Below are 19737 nucleotides of genomic sequence, written 5' to 3' on the forward strand. Positions count from 1 at the left end.
AATTACAGTCTGATTGTAAACCCGCTCTACCAAGTAACCCGTAAGAACAATGATTTTGAATGGGGCCCTGAGCAACGATAAGCGTTTGAACAAATTAAGCAGGAAATAGTTCATGCAGTAGCCCTTGGGCCAGTCCGAACAGGACCAGATATAAAGAATGTGCTCTACACCGCAGCCGGGGAGAATGGCCCCACCTGGAGCCTCTGGCAGAAAGAGCCTGGGGAAACTCGAGGTCGACCCCTAGGGTTTTGGAGTCGGGGATAGAGGGGATCCGAGGCTCACTACACACCAACTGAAAAGGAGATATTGGCAGCATATGAAGGAGTTTGATCTGCTTCGGACGTGGTTGGTACTGAAGCACAGCTCCTCCTGGCACCCCGACTACCAGTACTGGGCTGGATGTTCAAAGGAAGGGTCCCCTCTACACTTCATGCAACTGATGCTACATGGAGCAAGTGGGTTGCACTGATTACTCAGCAGGCTCAAATAGGAAACCCCAGTCATGCGGGAATCTTGGAAGTGATTATGGTCTGGCCAGAAGGCAAATACTTTGGGATGTCATCAGAGGAGGAGGTGGTCCGTGCTGAAGAAGCTCCACTGTACAACAAGCTACCAGAAAATGAGAAGAGATATGCCCTGTTCACTGACGGGTCCTGTCGCATTGTGGGAAAGCATCGGAGATGGAAGGCTGCTGTATGGAGTTCTACACTACGAGTTGCAGAAGCTGCTGAGAGAGAAAGTGAATCGAGTCAATTTGCAGAAGTAAAAGCCATCCAGCTGGCTTTAGATATTGCTGAACGAGAAAAGTGGCCAGTTCTCTATCTCTATACTCATTCATGGATGGTAGCAAATGCCCTGTGGGGGTGGTTACAGCAATGGAAGCAGAACAACTGGCAGTGCAGGGGCAAACCCATCTGGGCTGCTGTGTTGTGGCAAGATATTGCTGCCCGGGTAGAGAACCTGGTTGTAAAGGTACACCATGCAGATGCTCATGTGCCCAAGAATCGGGCTACTGAAGAACATCAAAACAACCAGCAGGTGGATCAGGCTGCTAAGATTGAAGTGGCTCAGGTGGACCTGGACTGGCAACATAAGGGTGAATTATTTATAGCCCGATGGGCCCATGACACCTCGGGCCATCAAGGTAGAGATGTATCATACAGATGGGCTTGTGATCGAGGCGTGGACCTGACCACGGACACTATAGCACTGGTTATTCATGATTGTGAAACATGTGCTGCAATCAAGCAAGCCAAACGGTCAAAGCCTCTTTGGTATGGAGGACGATGGCTGAAATATAAATATGGAGAGGCCTGGCAGATTGATTACATCACACTCCCTCAAACCCGCAATGGCAAGCGCCACATACTTACAATGGTGGAAGCAACCACCGGATGGCTGGAAACATATCCTGTGCCCCATGCCACCGCCCAGAACACTATCCTGGGCCTTGAAAAGCAAGTCCTATGGCAACACGGCACCCCAGAAAGAATTGAGTCAGACAATGGGACTCATTTCCGAAACAACCTTATAGATACTTGGGCCAAAGAACATGGTATTGAGTGGGTGTATCACATCCCCTATCATGCACCAGCCTCCGGTAAAGTTGAGCGATACAATGGACTGTTAAAGACTACACTGAAAGCAATGGGTGCTGGGCCATTCAGAAATTGGGACACACATTTGGCAAAGGCCACCTGGTTAGTCAATACTAGGGGATCTGCCAACCGAGCTGGACCTGCCCAATCAAACCTGTTACGTACTGTAGAGGGGGATAAAGTTCCTGTAGTGCATGTAAGAAACATGCTGGGGAAGACAGTCTGGGCTACTCCTGCCTCAGGAAAAGGCAAACCCATTCGTGGGATTGCTTTTGCTCAGGGACCTGGATGCACTTGGTGGGTAATGCAAAAGAATGGGGAGGTCCGGTGTGTACCTCAAGGGGATTTAATACTGGGTGAAAAAAACCCATGAGTTGGACTGTATTATGTTAATCATTATATAACACTGTATGTCATCACTACTATGATTCCTATATGTCAGTGTCCTATTAATGGTATCACAGTAACAACTACGCAGATACTGATGAATGAATTTTAATAGAATTGGACAAACAAAGTGATGCAGTGGAATGAGAACAGGCTTCAACGTGTGACAACTAGCTGCTGTATTGCAATTTTTTTAATGCTGTAAAGAATTTCAGGATACAATCTGTATGTAAGTAGCTCTATAATGTATGTGTGCATTGGAAGGTATTGTATTGTACAGTGATTTTTGGGTACTGGAATACTCAGTAAACGAGTATGTCTGCAGATCAAGGGCATAGCACTTCAGCTGTTTGCCAGTGTCTAATAGTGTAGGATGACTTTTTGGAATATTTAAACCTCCACTGATGCTTAATCATTTCCAAGTGAGATCCATCTATCCAGTTATCCAATCCATCCATCTATCCATCCACCCATGTATGAACAGTTTTTAACTGATGACTATGCTAAACAACTACTATTAAATATTTCAAATCTGTGGGATAATTGGAACCCCAGAATATTCAAAGAATTGTCTAAGAAATTTGCTGAACCATTTATATTCATTTTAGATATTTATGGAATATTAGAAAAGCTTAAAAGTGCTCCAGAAAAAAATCTATTCTTAATTTTCAAGGATGTAAACCAGATGACCTGGTAAACTTAGTTAATCTTTTATAAGCCTAAGTAAAACTATGAAAATCTTGACATGAGATAATATGATAAAAAACTAAGTGGTGTACAATTAATACTAATCAGCATGGTTTCATGGAAAATACAATCTATCAAATGAATCTGATTTCATGAAATTGCAAGTTTGGTTAATAATGTAAATTTTCATAAAGTTTACTTAAACCCTTCTAGAGTGTTTGACAGAGATTTTCTTTACAGAAGATGAAAGCATCCCATATTAAACTTCTAAAAATTTGGATAACTGATAAACCACACACACACAAAAAAATGTAAATTGTGACATAATATTGAGGAGTTTCTAGTAGGCTCCTCCAGGAGCATGCTGAAATCTCTGTGCTATTCAGTTTCTCTAACACTACCTGTAAGATATCTAAAGTAAGTACTGGTAAAATTTGCCAGTCATACTAAAAGTGGTAAATAATGACAGAAGTAAGTCGGGCTGACCTGGGTCACTGTGTAGGCTGGATTCAGTCAGAGAGTGTTCATTTTAACCCAACAAAATGTAAAATTAAGTATCCACATGAAAAAGCAGGTAGATAGCTCATAAAAAGAAGAATTCTACAATAGAAAACAGTGCTTATAAAAAGAACATAAGTATTTTGGTAAAAGCCAAATACACAAACTCTCAGGATTATGCTAAAATAGTTATAGGGCTCGGTACATTCTCTAGATAAAGCCAGTCTTTGGAGAGTATCCTCTAGAAATAGTGAGGAGATGTTACCTATGAATATGGTTCATAAAAGGTCCATATTGGAATTCTACATTTAGTTCAGGTGATTTCTCTTAAAAAAAAGTCTAAGAATTATGCAGAACTTCAAGAATAATTCTAGGTCTGAAAAAGTAACAAGAGTTGCCACAGTTTATTGAAGAGAAGGTTAAACAGTCTTCCAATCATAGTCTATAAATAATTTCTAATAGAATGTTTGTGTTTTATTTTTTTTTTAATACACAAAAAAATAGTTTCACAATTTCCACTGGACAGAAGCAGACATTTGACAAATTTAAAATGGAAATAAGACACTGAGTCTGCATTTTTTAAATAGTGAAGGTAATTAATTATCTTGTACGTACATCTTGTTCAGCAATAGGGGTGGAGCACCTATCACATGAAGTCTTGATTAAGAGATTTTCTAAAAGGGATGCTATGACTCAAGCAGAAGGTTTGAACCTGTCACATGAGCCAAGGCATCTGGCATATGTTATTTTGGAGTTCAGTCCAAAGGATCAGAACAGTCCCTTCTGATACTGCACATCTATCTGTCTGTCTATCTATTGTTCATTTCACTTTTCAGATATTTAGAAAATTAGTTCTTGCCTACTAATCTGGCATGGACTGCAGTAACTGTCATGACAGAGGTAACAGTTGATGCTAATGCCTTACAATAAATGGCCCCAAAGTGTGGGCTGTGGACCACTGAGACAGCTGACTGGTACTCGTTCTTTATCTTACTTCCAGCTGAGAGAAACTGAACAGATGGGAAGGGGAGATTAAATGAAGAGTGAAAGTAGATGGCATGATTAACTTTCTCTAAAGGTCAGAATGCCCACTGCAGAAGGCAACTAGAAATACATGAGCATCTTCCTGATGTCACCTTCCCATCTTCCCATGCATGCAACTACTTCCATACAGTGCGGGAAGTGTGAGCTTGAATGTACAGAGAAGTGGTCCCTGTTATTGTGTATAGTCAGTTGGACGCTACCCAGATACTGCTTGAAAAAAGCAGTCACTGAAGTTTGAGGGCTGTAGATGCTGACCCTGAATATGGTGGTTCTAACCAAGAAAGACTTTTAGTTCTATTATTTTTCTCTTTTTCAATCTGTTTTTTCATATAGAAATTACTGACAGGACTCAATTGAAAGCAAATGATTAAAATTCAAGATTAGACCAAATTTTGGACAGTTTAAATTACTGTATGGTCTGATCTGGGGTTTTGAGTTGCATATATCTGCAACCAGGACACCTGATCAGGACCAACATTTTCTAAAAAGAGGAAAAGAAGAAGCAAAAATCTGATATAGAAAACCACAACTGATTTTTCATCCTACGAATGGAGGCAATGCTAAAAAATTCTCTTATTAGCTTATTTTCCTGTGTACACAACTTGTATAAAGGATGAGCAACTATTTGTCTGATGCTGCGGACTGTGGGTCTACCCATTTTGCTAAGTAGGAGTTGAAGTCATCCAATGAATGGATGGAAGAAGTGAAGGATTCAGGCTCCAGCCAGTCTTTGGAGACCCCATGATTCAAATGTTGGTCCAATGTACATACATATACGCTGTGAACAAGAAGCACTGTAGTTCATCTAACTAACACGTAGTGTCATGTTCCAACTCAGCTGATAAATATCTTCCTCATAAGGAACAAGCTAGCCAGCAAGGAATCACCTACAGATAAGCGAATGGCAATTGTTTCTTTCTTGGGTGGAAGGAACTCTTCTTGACTTGCTTTCTGAGCCTTCCTTGTGAATATCTGAGGTCATGATGTGTCCATATAGGGTTTATGGGGAAAGTACATAGTTGGAAAAAGTGGATGAACTTTTCAGGAGACAAGTTATTCTACTGGTGTAAAACTAGAAAAAAAAAAAAAAAGAATTAGCTTAGTATAGGTTTTATGCAAGGTATGAGTGAGATCTAAGTAGGTGCTAAGTAAAAGATGCATCCGAAACTAGGTTGTATGGGGCCTGTACTTGTGGAAGGTGTCCCTGCACATGGCATGGGACTTGTGACTAGATGATATTTAAGGTCCCTTCCAGTCCAAATAATTTTGTGATTCTATGAGTCCATGAGTGTTGCTGAATCAAGATGGTTATTTTTACATAATTTTTGTTGGAGTTGTACCATATAAACAAGATGAAAGTAACTACTGAAGCTCCCATCAGAGGTGTCCCACTCCATTTCTCATCTTAATCTTCATTTCTTTTATCCCAGGTTCTCTCTTGGAACCCACTGAATTTGCAGATTCTTGATAAAGAAGCTATATGAACATTGCAGCTACTGAAAAAAAAACAGTCATCCTTCTTCATCTACAAGAGACAGTCACCATAAAATCACCCTCCTGTTGATAGTATTTCATAGTGGGAAGGAAAATTCCTTCCTGGGTTAATTAAAGAAAAAAAAAATCAGCAAAACCAAACAGAAACAGACCATGAAGGTGCAATGCAAATTGTACTAATGACTATTTTTATCAGTTCTCTCCTGTCCTGGGAAGTCTCTGAAATAGATCTGTTCTTTGTGTAGCAATGTACAGAATGTGAATCTTGCTCCTTGCTGATCATTACTTAGATAGCAAACTAACCATCTCTCCCCTTTATGTCATTGCATATCTGATACCTCATTATGGGTAAGTTGGGGCAACCTAATAGGTATAGAAGGACTAGAAGCTTCTCTTGTTGTACAGTCCAGAAATTTCTGTTCAGAAGGCAGAAATAATGATGAATAGCCTTTGGCCATGCTTTTCAAATCAATGCATTACTTTTTATGGAGGCCATTGTGTGAAAAACAGCTAACAAAAGTAAAAGTGAAATCAATGAAAAAAGCAAACAAACAAACAAACAAACACAAACAAACAACCTCCTCATATGCAGTGACCCATTTGGAAGAAAAAGAAAAGAGGAAATCTCTTAATATTTAGATCAGAAGGTTGTGGCACTGAACCATGCTGGGTACCAACAAGAGAAAGGAAAGTTATACATTTTAAAATGTAAGATAAAGTACTGATCCAGATCCAACTGAAAATGCCTTTGGTTAGAAAAAAATAAGATCTAAGAAACGCAGTATGGCTTTTGATAATTTGGACAGATAACTTAATTTGAAGAAGTGGGGTAAAAATTTAAGTTTCCCCTAAAATTTCCATAATTTACGATTAATAATACCAGTGACCTTAACAAATTACGATGGATAAACCCAAAATGGAAGTACTGATCATAATTATAAAGCCTTATTTTCTACCTAACACTCATGTTTCCAATGATTATACACTCATCCCTTAGCTAATGAAAGTAGAAAGGATGTTATAGGAACACCTCTTCACGGGGTTTAACACAAGAGCATTTTGCCCATAGGCTTCATCTGATTCTGTTCAGAATTTCTTATTCCACCTGGCTTTTACTAACTCATTTACAGAAATCAGCTGCAAGCTAACAACAGGCATTGTATCATTTACTCAGAAAATTCACCTACTTAACATTAGGCTACAATTTTATAGTCATCTTTAAACTGCTCTTAAGCATCCCTAGTTCAGCTGTTTTCATTGTTTTTGAGAAACTGCAGGCATATTCACTATTGGAGAAATATTTATATATATAAAAACATATAAATATACATATACACATGTAATATATTACAGATCAGGACTGAGGAGAGTGGGGATGAGGTTGAATATGGTTGGGGATTTTAAATAGTTGGAAGTAGGAATGGTGAGGAAAGGTACCTATTTTTATGGGGATCTGAAAATCGTTTTTCTGATGACAACCTTTGTGATGTCAGTATACACTATCTGTTCATCTCATCTCATACATTGGTTTTGGTTTGCTTACTTGAAAAAGTAAGATATCACACACACCAATACACTAAAGAAATGATAAGATTCTAAAATGAAGCACTCAAGAGTTAAAAAATGCAAGAATTGATGTTATGTATAAAATTTTAATTTTGTATTGTTTTGTATATGCATTAAGACATCACTTCTAACCACATGTTTCTGTATTTTTCTTTTTCATGGTATCCTTGTTTTAATTACTGTAGAGAATGAATAACAGAACAGGGTGAAGAAGATGGCAATGTATCAGACTCATTATTGCTAGTGTTGGAATACAGACAGTAAATAAGGGAGGAAAAGGATGGTTTTGTGATGTAGTTGTACAACCAAATGCTGCCTTGGAGAAGTGGACTTGACGCCTATTTTTTGCATGACATCCCAATTATGCTGGGTAAATAACATATCACAAAATCCCTTAATAATCCCTAGGCTACTTTCTTATTAGTAGATAAAATCTGCAGGCTCTGAGTGCAAATGGTACATCATGGCTTCTATCCTTATGATTAAACTCTCTTATCCCTAAAAGAGGAGTGCTCTTGTCTATACTGCTGTCTAGGGACGGTCCCTGTACCTTGCCACCCCTGAGCCATGCCCCAAAGACGTCCAGTCATGAGTTAACTGTCCTGGCCCAATTAGAGCCAAAAGCATACAAATGTTAAAAAGATATGGATAGTTATGACATGGTGCATGAGCTCATATGCGAGGCCTCTTTATTTTTTTTTTGGTGCTCAGTCAGTGTGTGTGACCTGAGATTTTGAGTGTATGACCTGAGATTTTGCTGGTATAGAAAGGCTGCATGCCTGTACTGCATCTGAAATGAACATAAACATAGCATGCCCTGCATTGTGTTAGACATTTTGAGAAAACACACAAACAGACCAATCAGGCACATGGCATCTCAGATGAGGCATTCAAGATTAATAAATAGTTTTGAATATCTTTCTATGTCTCACCATCCCCTTGGTGAAATGAGGATGACATGAGCACTGTGAAAATGCTGTTTCTCAGTTCCATGAGAATCTCTCATCCTCTCAAATGCTCTGCTAGGAAGGGCCTTAGGAAAACAGATGGGGAAATAATAATAAATTCATATTCATGGCAACATTTGAATATTGTGAGGGAAGGAAGGCCTGGGGCCAAGCAGAGAGCTGTGAGGATCTATTGAACAGCTGCTCTGTAACAAGCTACCTGACAGACTTCAAAATGCTGAAGAACAATCCTGTGCAGCGAATGAGAAAGGACAGACAGATATAAAGAAGTTGAAGATAAATATGTGGGGATGGATGGATGGATGGATGGATGGATGGATGGATGGATGGATGGAGAAACACTTGTTCTACAGCTCAAATTTACATTGAATGAGAGAGATCTTGGGAAAACAAAATAAAAACAGATGTAATGGAAAGCCTAAATGTTGTTGTAGGTCTGCAGTCTCACAAGAGCAGGATGTGGTAAGTCCATGTTCAATCAGCAGTTCAATCACCTTGAGTTCAGAAATGGGCCTGCCTGTTGAAGGGTTAACTGTTTTCTGAACAGAAACTTCTGGACCGAATGAAAGTAGCACTAGAGACTCTCCTCTGGTATTTCTACACATGGGGGTGTTTGCATTTAAAACTACAATATCCTTGGAGCATAGGGAGGGCCAGCTGTATCTAATTAGGGTTCATCTACTCTATCAAAAATCAAAGTATTTTTAGAGTAAGTGGCAGTAAATAGCATGCTGTGCAGGCACATGTGAAAAACCCTTCAGGTTCTTTTCCTAGTTCCCAAAGCTGAAGGATCAATTTGAAGCCCAGAGCATTAAGTTTATAACCTCTTTCAAAACTTTTTTTAAATTTTCTTTTCTTTCTTCTGGCATTAACTCTTAACATTGGTCATTTCCATTAGTCACATAAATGGCCATTCCTCCTTTGAAGTTCATTAAATGAGTAGCCACAAAGACCCTGCAGTAATGAGTTCCTCCATCTAATCACACCATGAGTGAAAATGTTTTAAATGATTGTGTATGTGAGTAGGTACGTACAAACATATACATAACTTCTAGACATATTCTGGATGGACTACATCTATCACTTGGGTGCAGAGATGGATAGAATAGTGATAGACACAAGGACAGACAGATAAATAGAACATAGATTCTGCCAACATATTCTTGTCTAATAAATTGTTAAACTACAAAAGAAAGCAGAAGTCCCTGTGTACAATATATAGATTTTCTTTAATATGAGTTATTGGGAAAAGACAGAGCTATCCCTTTAACTGGAGAGCTGCAAACAGCTGTTCCTTATGCATACATGCTTGCTTGGTCTGAAAGTTTTGGTAAGTCAGTGCATAACTGACAGATTTATCTCCCCAGTAAGCAATGAACATTATAATAAAGGAAAAATGCTTTCAGTGCACCTTTGAGAGTGCATCAGAAATTAATCTAAATATCAAATTAATTATAGTTTGTAAATGAATAGTGGCTCACAGCCCTAATACTTCTCCTGCTCCTCCTCCTCCCCCTAAAGCCTCCCCCAACCAACTGCAGTGGCTGGAGGTGCTGTGCAGTAAGTTTGATGAACTTTCTTACTCACACAACTCTTTCCTTATCAGCTGGAGAACTGTCCCTTCCTCACTCTGTGGATCTGAAGTCTTAGAGCCTGGCTGCTTTGGATTATAATAATTATAATATTTGGAGCTAGCAAATATAAACTTCTGTATTTCTGTATTTTAATACACCTGGAAGATTGTTCCCATATTGTCTCAACTCAGGTGCTAAAATTAGTGGTTTCCTTCATTACACTCTGAGCTTTGGCCTGAAACCCATAGCTATATGGCTATGGCAATATCATATTGTCCAGGGAACTGAAACAAAATTAATTGCCATAGATCATGCAAAACAAAGGACATATAGTCTAATTCTGTGGTCTACAGAGAGAAAGTCTGGGGCTGAGATTTTTCTTAGGAAGTTTGAAATCAGGTTAAAGGTAAAAAGGAAAAGAATTGAATTTAATCATAGAGCTGGTAATACTAGCAAGCAGAGCTCCATCTCTGTCCCAAGTGCTTTCTAATAATTCCTTTATCTGGTGAGAAAAAGGAAGAAACAGAGGGAAAAATAAAACAAACAAACACCAAACAAACCTCAAAACAAAAAAACCTTTGAGCTAATAAATAACTCTCCTCATGCACATATCTCAAATCCCCATGCAAAGGAATCAGTGTCCTGCTACAAGAGGGGGAAACAGAAGCACACAGATTGGTTAACACATCATCACCCAGATGGGACGGGAACATGGGGCTGGAATTTCTTACGAGTACATCACCTTACTCCTGGACATGCTCATTTCCTTGGATGAATTTAAGGAGAGACTTTTTTTTTTTTTTTTTTTTTTTTAATTAAATGAGAAACTGCCAGCTTTTTCAGAATTTGTTGGAGGCACACTGTGAGCAGATGCTGAGCTCTTCAGCACTTCAGGTACATCTTCTGATGTACCTCAGGGTCTGTTGTTCCACTCTTATGTCTTATGGAGTGCTGCCAATGCATTTTAGACCTGATATGCAGTGCCCCTGGTCCTGGGGCCCTGTGTAGCTTTGTCGATGCCCCAGTCTCTCGATGTTTCTGCTCTTTCTGTTTCAGCTTCCAAGCTGAAACTCTGCAGACTGTCATGACCTGCCTGCTGCCTTGCAACTCCCACCCTACCTTTCTGCCACCACGCTGCCATCTTGAACTGCCACAATGTGTTTTTAATAACACAGCACAAGCTCTACCTGTGTCTCAGCCCTTCTCCTGAGCTTCATCCCCTCCTGTGTCCAGTCCTCTTTCCTTACCGCTTTTCTTACCTTTAATCTCGGTCCCTGGGCTCACAAGATAGGAGCCAGAAAAAGTTGAGTAGGGAACAGAAATATTTCACGGCGAGGGTAATTAACTACTGTGACCCTCATCAAGTGGCATTTTCTTCTCTCTTTTGGCATCTTCAAAGAAGATTAGTTGTTTTCCCAAATGGGGGGGGGGCATCAGCAACATTTGGGTGGACTCTACGTGGTGCAGAGCTGCCCTTGCAGTGCCCACTGCTCGGTATCATGCAGAGCTGGCACATCCAGGTGCTTGCTGCTCTTGGAAAGAGGAGGCTGGAGGAATGAATTTCCAAGTGGTTTAACCCAGCCGGCAGCTAAACACCACAAAGCCGTTCGCTCACCCTCCCCCCTTCCTCTCTGGGATGGGGGAGAGAAACAGGAAAGTGAAGCCTGTGGGTTGAGATAAAGACAGTTTATTAAGATAGAAAATAATAATAATAATATCAGTATGTACAAAACAAGTGATGCATAATGCAATTGCTCACCACCCGCTGACCGATGCCCAGCCCAACCCCAAGCAGCCAGCCCCCCACCCGGCTAGCCACCCCTATATATTGTTCAGCATGACGTCAAATGGTATGGACTACCCCTTTGGCCAGTTTGGGTCAGCTGTCTTGGGTCTGTCCCCTCCCAGCTCTTGCTCCACCCCCAGCCTGCCCGCTGGCAGGACAGAGCGAGAAGCTGAAAAGTCCTTGGCTTAGTGTAAGCATTGCTCTGCAACAATTAAAACATCAGCATGTTATCAGCACTCTTCTCATCCTAATCCAAAACATAGCACCCTACCAGCTACTAGGAGGAAAAATAACTCTGTCCTAACTGAAACCAGGACAACCAGTACAGCATTTCCTCTTGCTTTAATTTATCTACATCTTATCTGACACCTCAGGGTAATCATTTGGCCTCTGCTGTTCCATCCGCGTCCTCATTTTTCTAATTTCTGTCATGTCTTCCTAATTAATATTGCCCAAACCTATACTTTTCTTTCTCTTCTCTGTTTAAACATTTTCTTAGAACATGGTTGTCTTTGCATTTCACTAGTTTAATGTCTTCAAATGCCTTCTTAAAGTTTGTTCTGTGTGACAACACTTAGTGCTGCTGAAATTACAACTGTATAGTAGCATCACCCTACCCTACAGAGGGAGAATTAACCTTGTGTGGGCAGCACGAAGAGCAGCTCTTCTCACATTGACTACTTGCCTTAGCAGCTTTAATAGCATTGTTTTAATCGAGTTTTCTTTTTGCCTTGTACACAAATTGGTCACAATAAACTTATCTGCATATCTGAGAGGGAAATTTTCAATAGAACCATTGTGATCAGCATACAGATATATCGTATGTCCTCTGACATTCAGTATATGTACACATGAGCTTACTCACATGCAGTGGGAAGTGCATGCCTTGCACAGAGACAAAATATAGATAGACTCAGGGTCCTGCAGAAGCTGATGGTTAGGCCGTGACACATTGTGCCTCTGTGCAAGACATCCCAGATCAATCTGCTATGAGAATGGGAGTTGCTGTCTTCAAGGAAAACCTTATTAAGTGTAATTTTTCCTCAAGTGAGACAACTCCTGCGGTGTCCCTGCCATTTCACTGGGAAAGGACAGCAAGGCCCAATGAGGAGAAACGTGCTAAGTATAAAAGAAGCGGATGGGAAGAGGCTACAGATTGGGCACTGAAGAGCTGTGAAGAGCTGGTGGGAGAGGAGAAAGACAGACAGAATGGTGAAAGACTGTGAAAGTAAAATTAATAACTCTGAATCCAAGAGAGTGGAAAGGGCAGTACCAGAGGAGAATCCCAAGGAGATGCTGATGTGGTCGGTGTGATGGAGGCTCAGGCCATGGGGATAGACAGGATGGTGATGAGTGCGAGGGAGAAAGAAGTGTGGTCTGTAGTGGGACATATTTCAGCTGCATCAGGATAGGGGGGGAAATAAAAGCCAGGGGCCTGAAAAATTGTAGTAAAAAGGGGAGGATTTGGGTCTAGACTGGATGAATGTAGCAAGAGGAAAGTCCCAGACAAAGATGCCTCCCAACTTCAATGACTGTTTTTCAGTGAGGTCAGGGTTGTGTCTCAGGCAGTCTTACACACTGAAGCAAGCAGACCTGCTATGGTAAACAACAGCCATATTTTGACCACTTTCACATTTTTTTTCACAAGACTGGTGTTTGCTGTAGTCACCGTTCTGCACTGCTCATTGTCAAGCCAGGAGGCAGCCTCTGAACTGAGAAAGTCCAAGGCTTCATAACTGCAGTGTGGTTTCTTCAACACACACAGGTGCTAATGGGTCTCAGCAGGATGGTGGACCCCAGGAAACCAGGAGAAAGGCTTGTGGCTGGTCTTGTTTTCTCCCATAGTTGCCACTACATAATCCTGCCAGCAGTGGCTAAAGGAGATAATGCATCCATCTTTGTGCTGGAAGCACAGGGGAGGTTCAGAACTGAACACAAAGGAATAAAAGTCTTTTTTTTTTTTTTTTTTTTTTTTGAAATGCTGCTCTACTGACGCACTTTGGGCTGGCTACTTACTGGTAGTTCAATAGTGAGAAAAGAGCAGCAAATGAAGTATTTTCTCTTCCCATGGTAGAAAAACATGGTGACATTTTTTGAGTTTGTCTAAAGAAGGACTTCATGACAATTTCTCGACAACCTCAGGCTAGACTCTGTTATAGCAATTTACTTGGGATCTGCATAGCAGATACACTTTAAAAGGTCATATAATGGTGGAATATCTTTCTGTGGCCAGTTAGAATTGTCCCCCCACGCTACCAGTTGGAGAGCTCTGGCTGGTTATAAAAAAGTGAAACAGAATGCAAAAGCTATGCTTTTATATGATGAGTTTGGGGAAATGCTTAAGCAGAAAAGGAAAGAGTTTTCTTACTTTCAAAGTAAACAAAAGTCCTTATTTTCCTTTAGGAAAAAGTAATATTTCCTTTTTAAAAAAAGCTGAGTTTCTGAACAAAGAATTATAATCAGTGCCAACTTCAGTGGACTTAGCACAACAAATGAAAGGCCTGATTATCTGTAATAATGTCCACATTTTTACATTGTTCTAAAGTTGACGGTCAGTGGGGTGGGAGGTTTTGAAGAGCAGTGTGACATACTCGTGATAATTAGCTACCTATATGTCTGCTATTTCTGTCCTTGTGGAGGAGGTGTACATGGCAGTGTAAGTGTCTGAAACCAACAGTCACATCAGGCACTCATCTCTATGGGAAACTTAGCTAAAGTCAGAGAAAACTGGGGCTTGATGCCTGGAACCCAAAACTGACCAGATATTGGTGTCTCAGAAGCTAATATAAGGTGACTAAAATCCATCAGCATTCTCTAATTCCTGCTTTTGCTTGCCTGAGTTTACACATCCAAAGTGCACCTTCCTGCTTTCAGGCTGGAATAGCCTACCATTGGTGTTGGAGGTTCCTGCATCAAACAAGCTGTGGTTTAGGTTCTTCCAGTAAGGCTCACAATAAGAAAAAATTCTGCTAAGATCCCTCAGTCCCTGCTCAGATATCAGCCACAACCTCACAGTACCTTGGAAACAGCAACAAAGCCAGCCCCATAACCCTGCCCCACAAGCTAGGTATGTGTTATTACCCTCATTAAGCTGTATAGCCAAAGAACCTTTGAGACAGGAGGATATGAGGTGAATCTCTGTCCAGAAGATACTCTTCCTTACTGGACTTGGCTCCCACCTCATTTCTTCTCCATTTACCTTTGCCCTTCCCCCTTGCCTGTATAAGGGGAGACAGGCTCAGTACTCCCCTAAATATTATTTATGATAGGAATAGCAATTTCACTGCCAAAGGTCAACTTGCTGGTATCCTTGGAGCATTAGTGTTCAGTGTCACCTAGAGCTTTGCTGGTCTGCTTATTTTGTTATGAGCTTTTATATGGTTAAAGCTCTAAATTTATCATTTGAACTTCCCAAGTTCTTCTTAACAAACTCTTTTGTTCTCTAATGCTCAAGAGTGCAGCAATCCCATGACTACTGGTGAAGGGATTGCTGTGTCCCCTCACACTAGGGAGCAAGGCTTTTTTCAGTCAAAAAGCAGCCTGTTCAGACTCTCTGTGGATGGGCAGGAGAAACTGTGCACAGAAAAGGGGCACAGATATCTTGGAAGTACTGTCTGTCATGCACCATAGCTAGCAAGGAATGAGGTAAGAGTTTTGGGAGGTGGGCTGTCCAGGAAGGGAATGGGGAAGGCAACATGGGAGGGAAGCATAGTGTGGAGACTGAGAGTGACTTTAAAATCAAATGAAATTCCAACAAGTCTTAACTCTGGAAGTTTGCCTGAGAGACAGAGTCCAGATGCAAGTAACAGGAAAAAAAAAAAGCAATAGTTTGTCCCGTTGCAATTCTCTGAGAAAGTTTGCAAAGAGCACTGGGTGGTGGAGAACCAGAAACTGCACATTCCAGCGGCAGGTGAGAGGAGATCCCCCATCCACCAAGTGGGATGGGACCTTTATGGGGCTGCCAGAAGGGACCTTTCACAGCAGCACCTTTGCAAACAGTGGGATCCCACTGAGACATCACACACACATCAGCACACTGCTGTTGGCAGGCTGAGCCCTCCCTTTGTGGGTGCACCTTGGGGTGTCCCTGCCTGGTGGCCCACACACAGCTGAAGCTTTTTGCTCATGCTCCAGCTGGTGGAGTTGGGCCTGGAGCTGTGTGAGCACAGCGTTGCTTTCAGACCCAGCCTCTTAGCATGGCTTGTTGGCTGAGGCACAGGGTTAGCTGGAGCTATTTGTACATGCCGTGGTGCTGTCTCAGGTCTGGCAGGCTCAGAGCACAGCTGCCTGCAGTCTGCTGAGCAGCCATCCCTGCAGAAGACCAGGCTTTCAGCTGATGGTGTTCAGCCCTTGGCCCTTTGCAGTTTAATGCATCATACCCACTAGAGAGCTGTCCCTCAAACTCTGTCCTCCCTTCAACTCCACAACCTGTTTTTCCTTTCCCTTGGGTACAGAAATTCCCACTGCTGACTCCATCAGCACTTCACCTACTCCCTGGCCCCCTCCAGTTTGCTCCAGGTGCTTTAGTCTTTTCTGCACCCTCCCCACCTCCCCTTCCAAGGGGGGATGTTTTCCACCCCACCAGCAGCAGCTGCAGCACCCAGCTGCCAGTGAGATGCCAAACCTTCACTTCTAAGCAGAGCATACAATTCTGAGCATGATACAATTAGGAGAGAAAGAGGGAAGGGGGAAAGTATCGACAGGAGTAAATCAAGAGAAATCATAAAGCTTAAGCAGAAAGAAAGCAGTTTGAAAGGTGAAGTATTCAGAGAAAGCCCTTTCCTGGATGAATCTAATTGTTTTGTTATCTTTACCCACCAAAGCATTTACTTTGGTTTGTCGCCCGATCCACAAACACTTTCGAGGAGATGACATTACCGAAAGGCAGGAACATCTGCATCAGCTCAGCATCCCCAAACTCCTGGGGCAGATGGTAGATAAACAGGTTACAGCCCTCTGGTCCTGTCAAGAGAAAAAAAGAGCCACGAATGGAAATTAATAGGATATGAGAAGCACATGGTGGAGATTTACTTTGGTGTCCCCTCTCTCTGACAGCTGAAGGGTCACTGCAAGGAAGCAGTCTGTAGAGCCCAGACTACATTAATGGGTCTTGGAGAAAGGGCTCCCTTTGTTCCTCTGCATGTCTGACTTTCCTCAGCTGGAAAAGAGTGGCTGTGGGATGTGTTTTCACAGGTTTTCTTGGCTCATCTGTTTATTTTTACCATTTTATCCTCTTTGGAAAACTGTATGCCTAGCAATGTGGCATCTGTCCTAATGACCCTTCCCTATTCTTCTATATTGGTCTTCAAAACACTTTCAGAGGAACAAAGAAAGCAGAAGACCGGGAGTTCAGAAAGCTACCCAGAGGCTATGCTAACCTTCCCAGGATAAACACCAAGATAAAACCTAGAGACAGAGGAATGCAAGAGCACATGTGGCCATGGAAAGAGAGAATGGAGGAATAAGAGCAAAAAGAATGAAAGATGCAGATCATAGTTTTCCTTTGCTCCCCATAATGTCATTTAATCTGTAGAGTATTGGGTGACCACCACTAACCCTTGCCTCTTCTCAGTGTCTGCACACAGAAGTTTCATTATCTTTCTCATGTCTGTGGGAGGACTGTGATAACAAGTAGAAAGAGATGTAGAAACCCCCAGGCTTATTTTGTTTTTAGAATTTTACATTCAGCCTCCCCAGCTTGACTCAGCCCAAAGACTCCCCCAAATCTGGGCAGTTTGGTCACATCCCCCAGTTCTACAGGGTTCTTCAAAAGAGATGATAGATGGATTCAAATCCAAAATACTAGACATCAGGACAGAAATTGCCTTTTTTTTTTTTTTTTTTTTTTTTTTTTTCCCTCAGTGCTGTAACAAACTTCAAAGGGTTACAGACTTCAGAGGGTGCTTGGAAAAATATCCAGAGAGGAGTCTTTCATTGGAATATGCAGTTTTGTTAAAGTTCAGACTCAGAACATGTTCTGTTGGAATTGAGTTTTGGGGTAGAAGAGGGAGAATCTGCCTCTGGCTTAGAACGAAGCTTATCAATGCGACTTTTATTTTTAAATATATAGTATAAATACATTGAGTAAAAATCCAGAGGGAACATTTGTGTCGAAGTGGTTTTGTTGGAAAACAAACAAACAAAAAAAACCCCACACATTTAAACATTTAAACCACTTGCAGTGTCCACCAGCAGAAACCTGTATAATTTCAGGAGGCTGGGATTGTTTTTTTTCTTGGGATTATTTCCAAGGGTACTTCCAGCTGCTGCCCAGCTTTGCACTGACCTCCAAAGGTAACTCCAGCTCTGGTTTGCTCAGGGGGGTCGAGATGAAGGGGAATTAGTACATGTTCCTTGTTGTGACAGTAAGAGGACAGAGAGAAATAGGAAGGGTGGAGGGAATACCTGGTAATACTCCTCCCACCCAGTCTCTGTACCTACAACCCTGTGACCTGACTGAGCCAGCTTTCCCCCATTTATGGCTGGGGCACAGTGTGGGGAAGTAAAGGGTTTCTTAATACGCTCCTTTTCTTCATCAGGGCATAATTATGGTGTCATAACACAGCAAATTACAACTTTGCCTTTCCTGTTAGGGAGAGGAGTTCACCTAGATGCTCCCACCTTTTATTAGCCATTACTCATCCTCCCAGCTGGCAGGAGAAGTACGGTGAAATCAGGATTCTGACAGATGCCCATTTAAAGCTCATTAAAATTCCTGGGCCTCAGCGTGATTGAAGTCACAGGCTCTCCACATTTCCTTTTGGATTAATGGAAAATGAAGCCCTAATGAATATCTGCTAAACACAATTTTCCCCACTAATTTGTTAAAAGGATTGTCACAAAGGAACAGCTGATCCTTTGCATCTTGTGCATTTCCTGGAGGTCATGAGGATGGTGACAGGGCTTCTTCCAAATGGAGGGGATAGTGGGATGGTGGGATAATTAACTAATTAGGCACTCGGTCATCTGCTTAACTAAATTACTTTTGAACCTCAGTGGCCCACAGTCAGGTTCCCCTGACAAGCTTTTCATTCTTCCCTTCACCTCCTGTCTGCCTCTTCCTCAGTCTCCCAACTAAGCAACTATCCCTTCCCCAGTCCTTGCTGCAGTCCAGTTAGATGCAATGTGCAATTATTGGCATAATAAAATAGATATGAAACAGTCTGAAAGCATTAAATAAACACCGACCCCCTTAGGTGTCTGTTAGGGTTGAGGAAATTCTGCCCAGAAGACCATGGTCCAGAATAGCAGGGAGAATTTCATTTCTTCATTTGAACATGCCCTAGAGCACTTCTGCTGTGGGATTTGACATCCACATTATTATAGAATGAGTAAAATCTTGGTTTTGCTGCAATTAGTGGCAAAATTCCCACTGACATCACCAGAGCCAGCAGTTTGCTCTGTAAAACTGGCAAATTCTTTCAAAAATGCCAGCTGTATTTCCTGGGGTCTTGGACATGTTGTGCATGAGTAGGGATTCTGCCTGCATGTGCAGAGAAACACCTACTAAGGCATAAGGCAGATCAGAAGGCATGCAATTTCTTCCACACCAGGCTTACAGGTTGGGCTCTGTACTGGGTCTGGCTGGGATGTTAACTTTCCCTGCAGCAGCCCATACAGTGCTGTGCTCTGCACTTGTAGCTAGAACAGCAGTGGTATCACACCAGTGTTGTGTCTGCTGTTGAGAAGTGCTGGCACAGCATCAGGACTTTCTCTAACCCTCCTAGGGGGTGGGCAAAAAAAAAGTGAGAAAGAAACATCACCAGGGCAGCTGACCTAAACCAACCAAAGGGATATTCCATACCATATGATGTCACACTCAGCAATAAAAGGTGGAAAAAGGAAGAAGAGGGGAGGGGTGGGCTCTCGTTAGGAAAACATCTGTCCTCCTCCCGAAAACCGGCTACATGCGTTGAGGCCCCATCCATCCATAAATTACCTATCACAGTTAGACTCCTTGGTAAAGAATTTACAAAACAAGCTCTCTCTCAGCCCTTCTATTTTGTTTTTCCTTTATTCCTAGTCAAGCTAATCTAGGCAGTCCATGGTAGACCACAGTTATGTGTATGGCCACTGCTTTTTACATATATGTATATTTTTGAGAAACTGTATGCAAGAGTTGTTCAGCTCAGAAT

At 41.7% G+C, this 19737-nt stretch overlaps 1 protein-coding gene and 1 long non-coding RNA gene across 2 annotated transcripts in view; both read right to left on the bottom strand.

The window, feature by feature from the left end:
* The window catches only part of LOC118158715, a 21662-nt gene extending 5767 nt beyond the window's left edge, over positions 1-15895 (bottom strand). The window contains exons 1-2 of the long non-coding RNA XR_004746880.1: positions 15884-15895; positions 7873-7876 (exon numbers count right to left, since the gene is read on the bottom strand). This is a non-coding gene — a long non-coding RNA (uncharacterized LOC118158715). The remainder of the gene's footprint in view (positions 1-7872; positions 7877-15883) is intronic.
* The window catches only part of LOC118158714 (CUGBP Elav-like family member 4), a 926766-nt gene that overhangs the window by 48068 nt on the left and 858961 nt on the right, over positions 1-19737 (bottom strand). Inside the window, exon 11 of the mRNA XM_035313400.1 lies at positions 16481-16564. Within this exon, the coding sequence (XP_035169291.1) occupies positions 16481-16564 (84 nt within the window). The remainder of the gene's footprint in view (positions 1-16480; positions 16565-19737) is intronic.

This window comes from Oxyura jamaicensis, assembly GCF_011077185.1.
Source record: "Oxyura jamaicensis isolate SHBP4307 breed ruddy duck chromosome Z unlocalized genomic scaffold, BPBGC_Ojam_1.0 oxyZ_random_OJ72400, whole genome shotgun sequence".
NCBI classification, from domain to species: Eukaryota; Metazoa; Chordata; class Aves; order Anseriformes; family Anatidae; genus Oxyura; species Oxyura jamaicensis.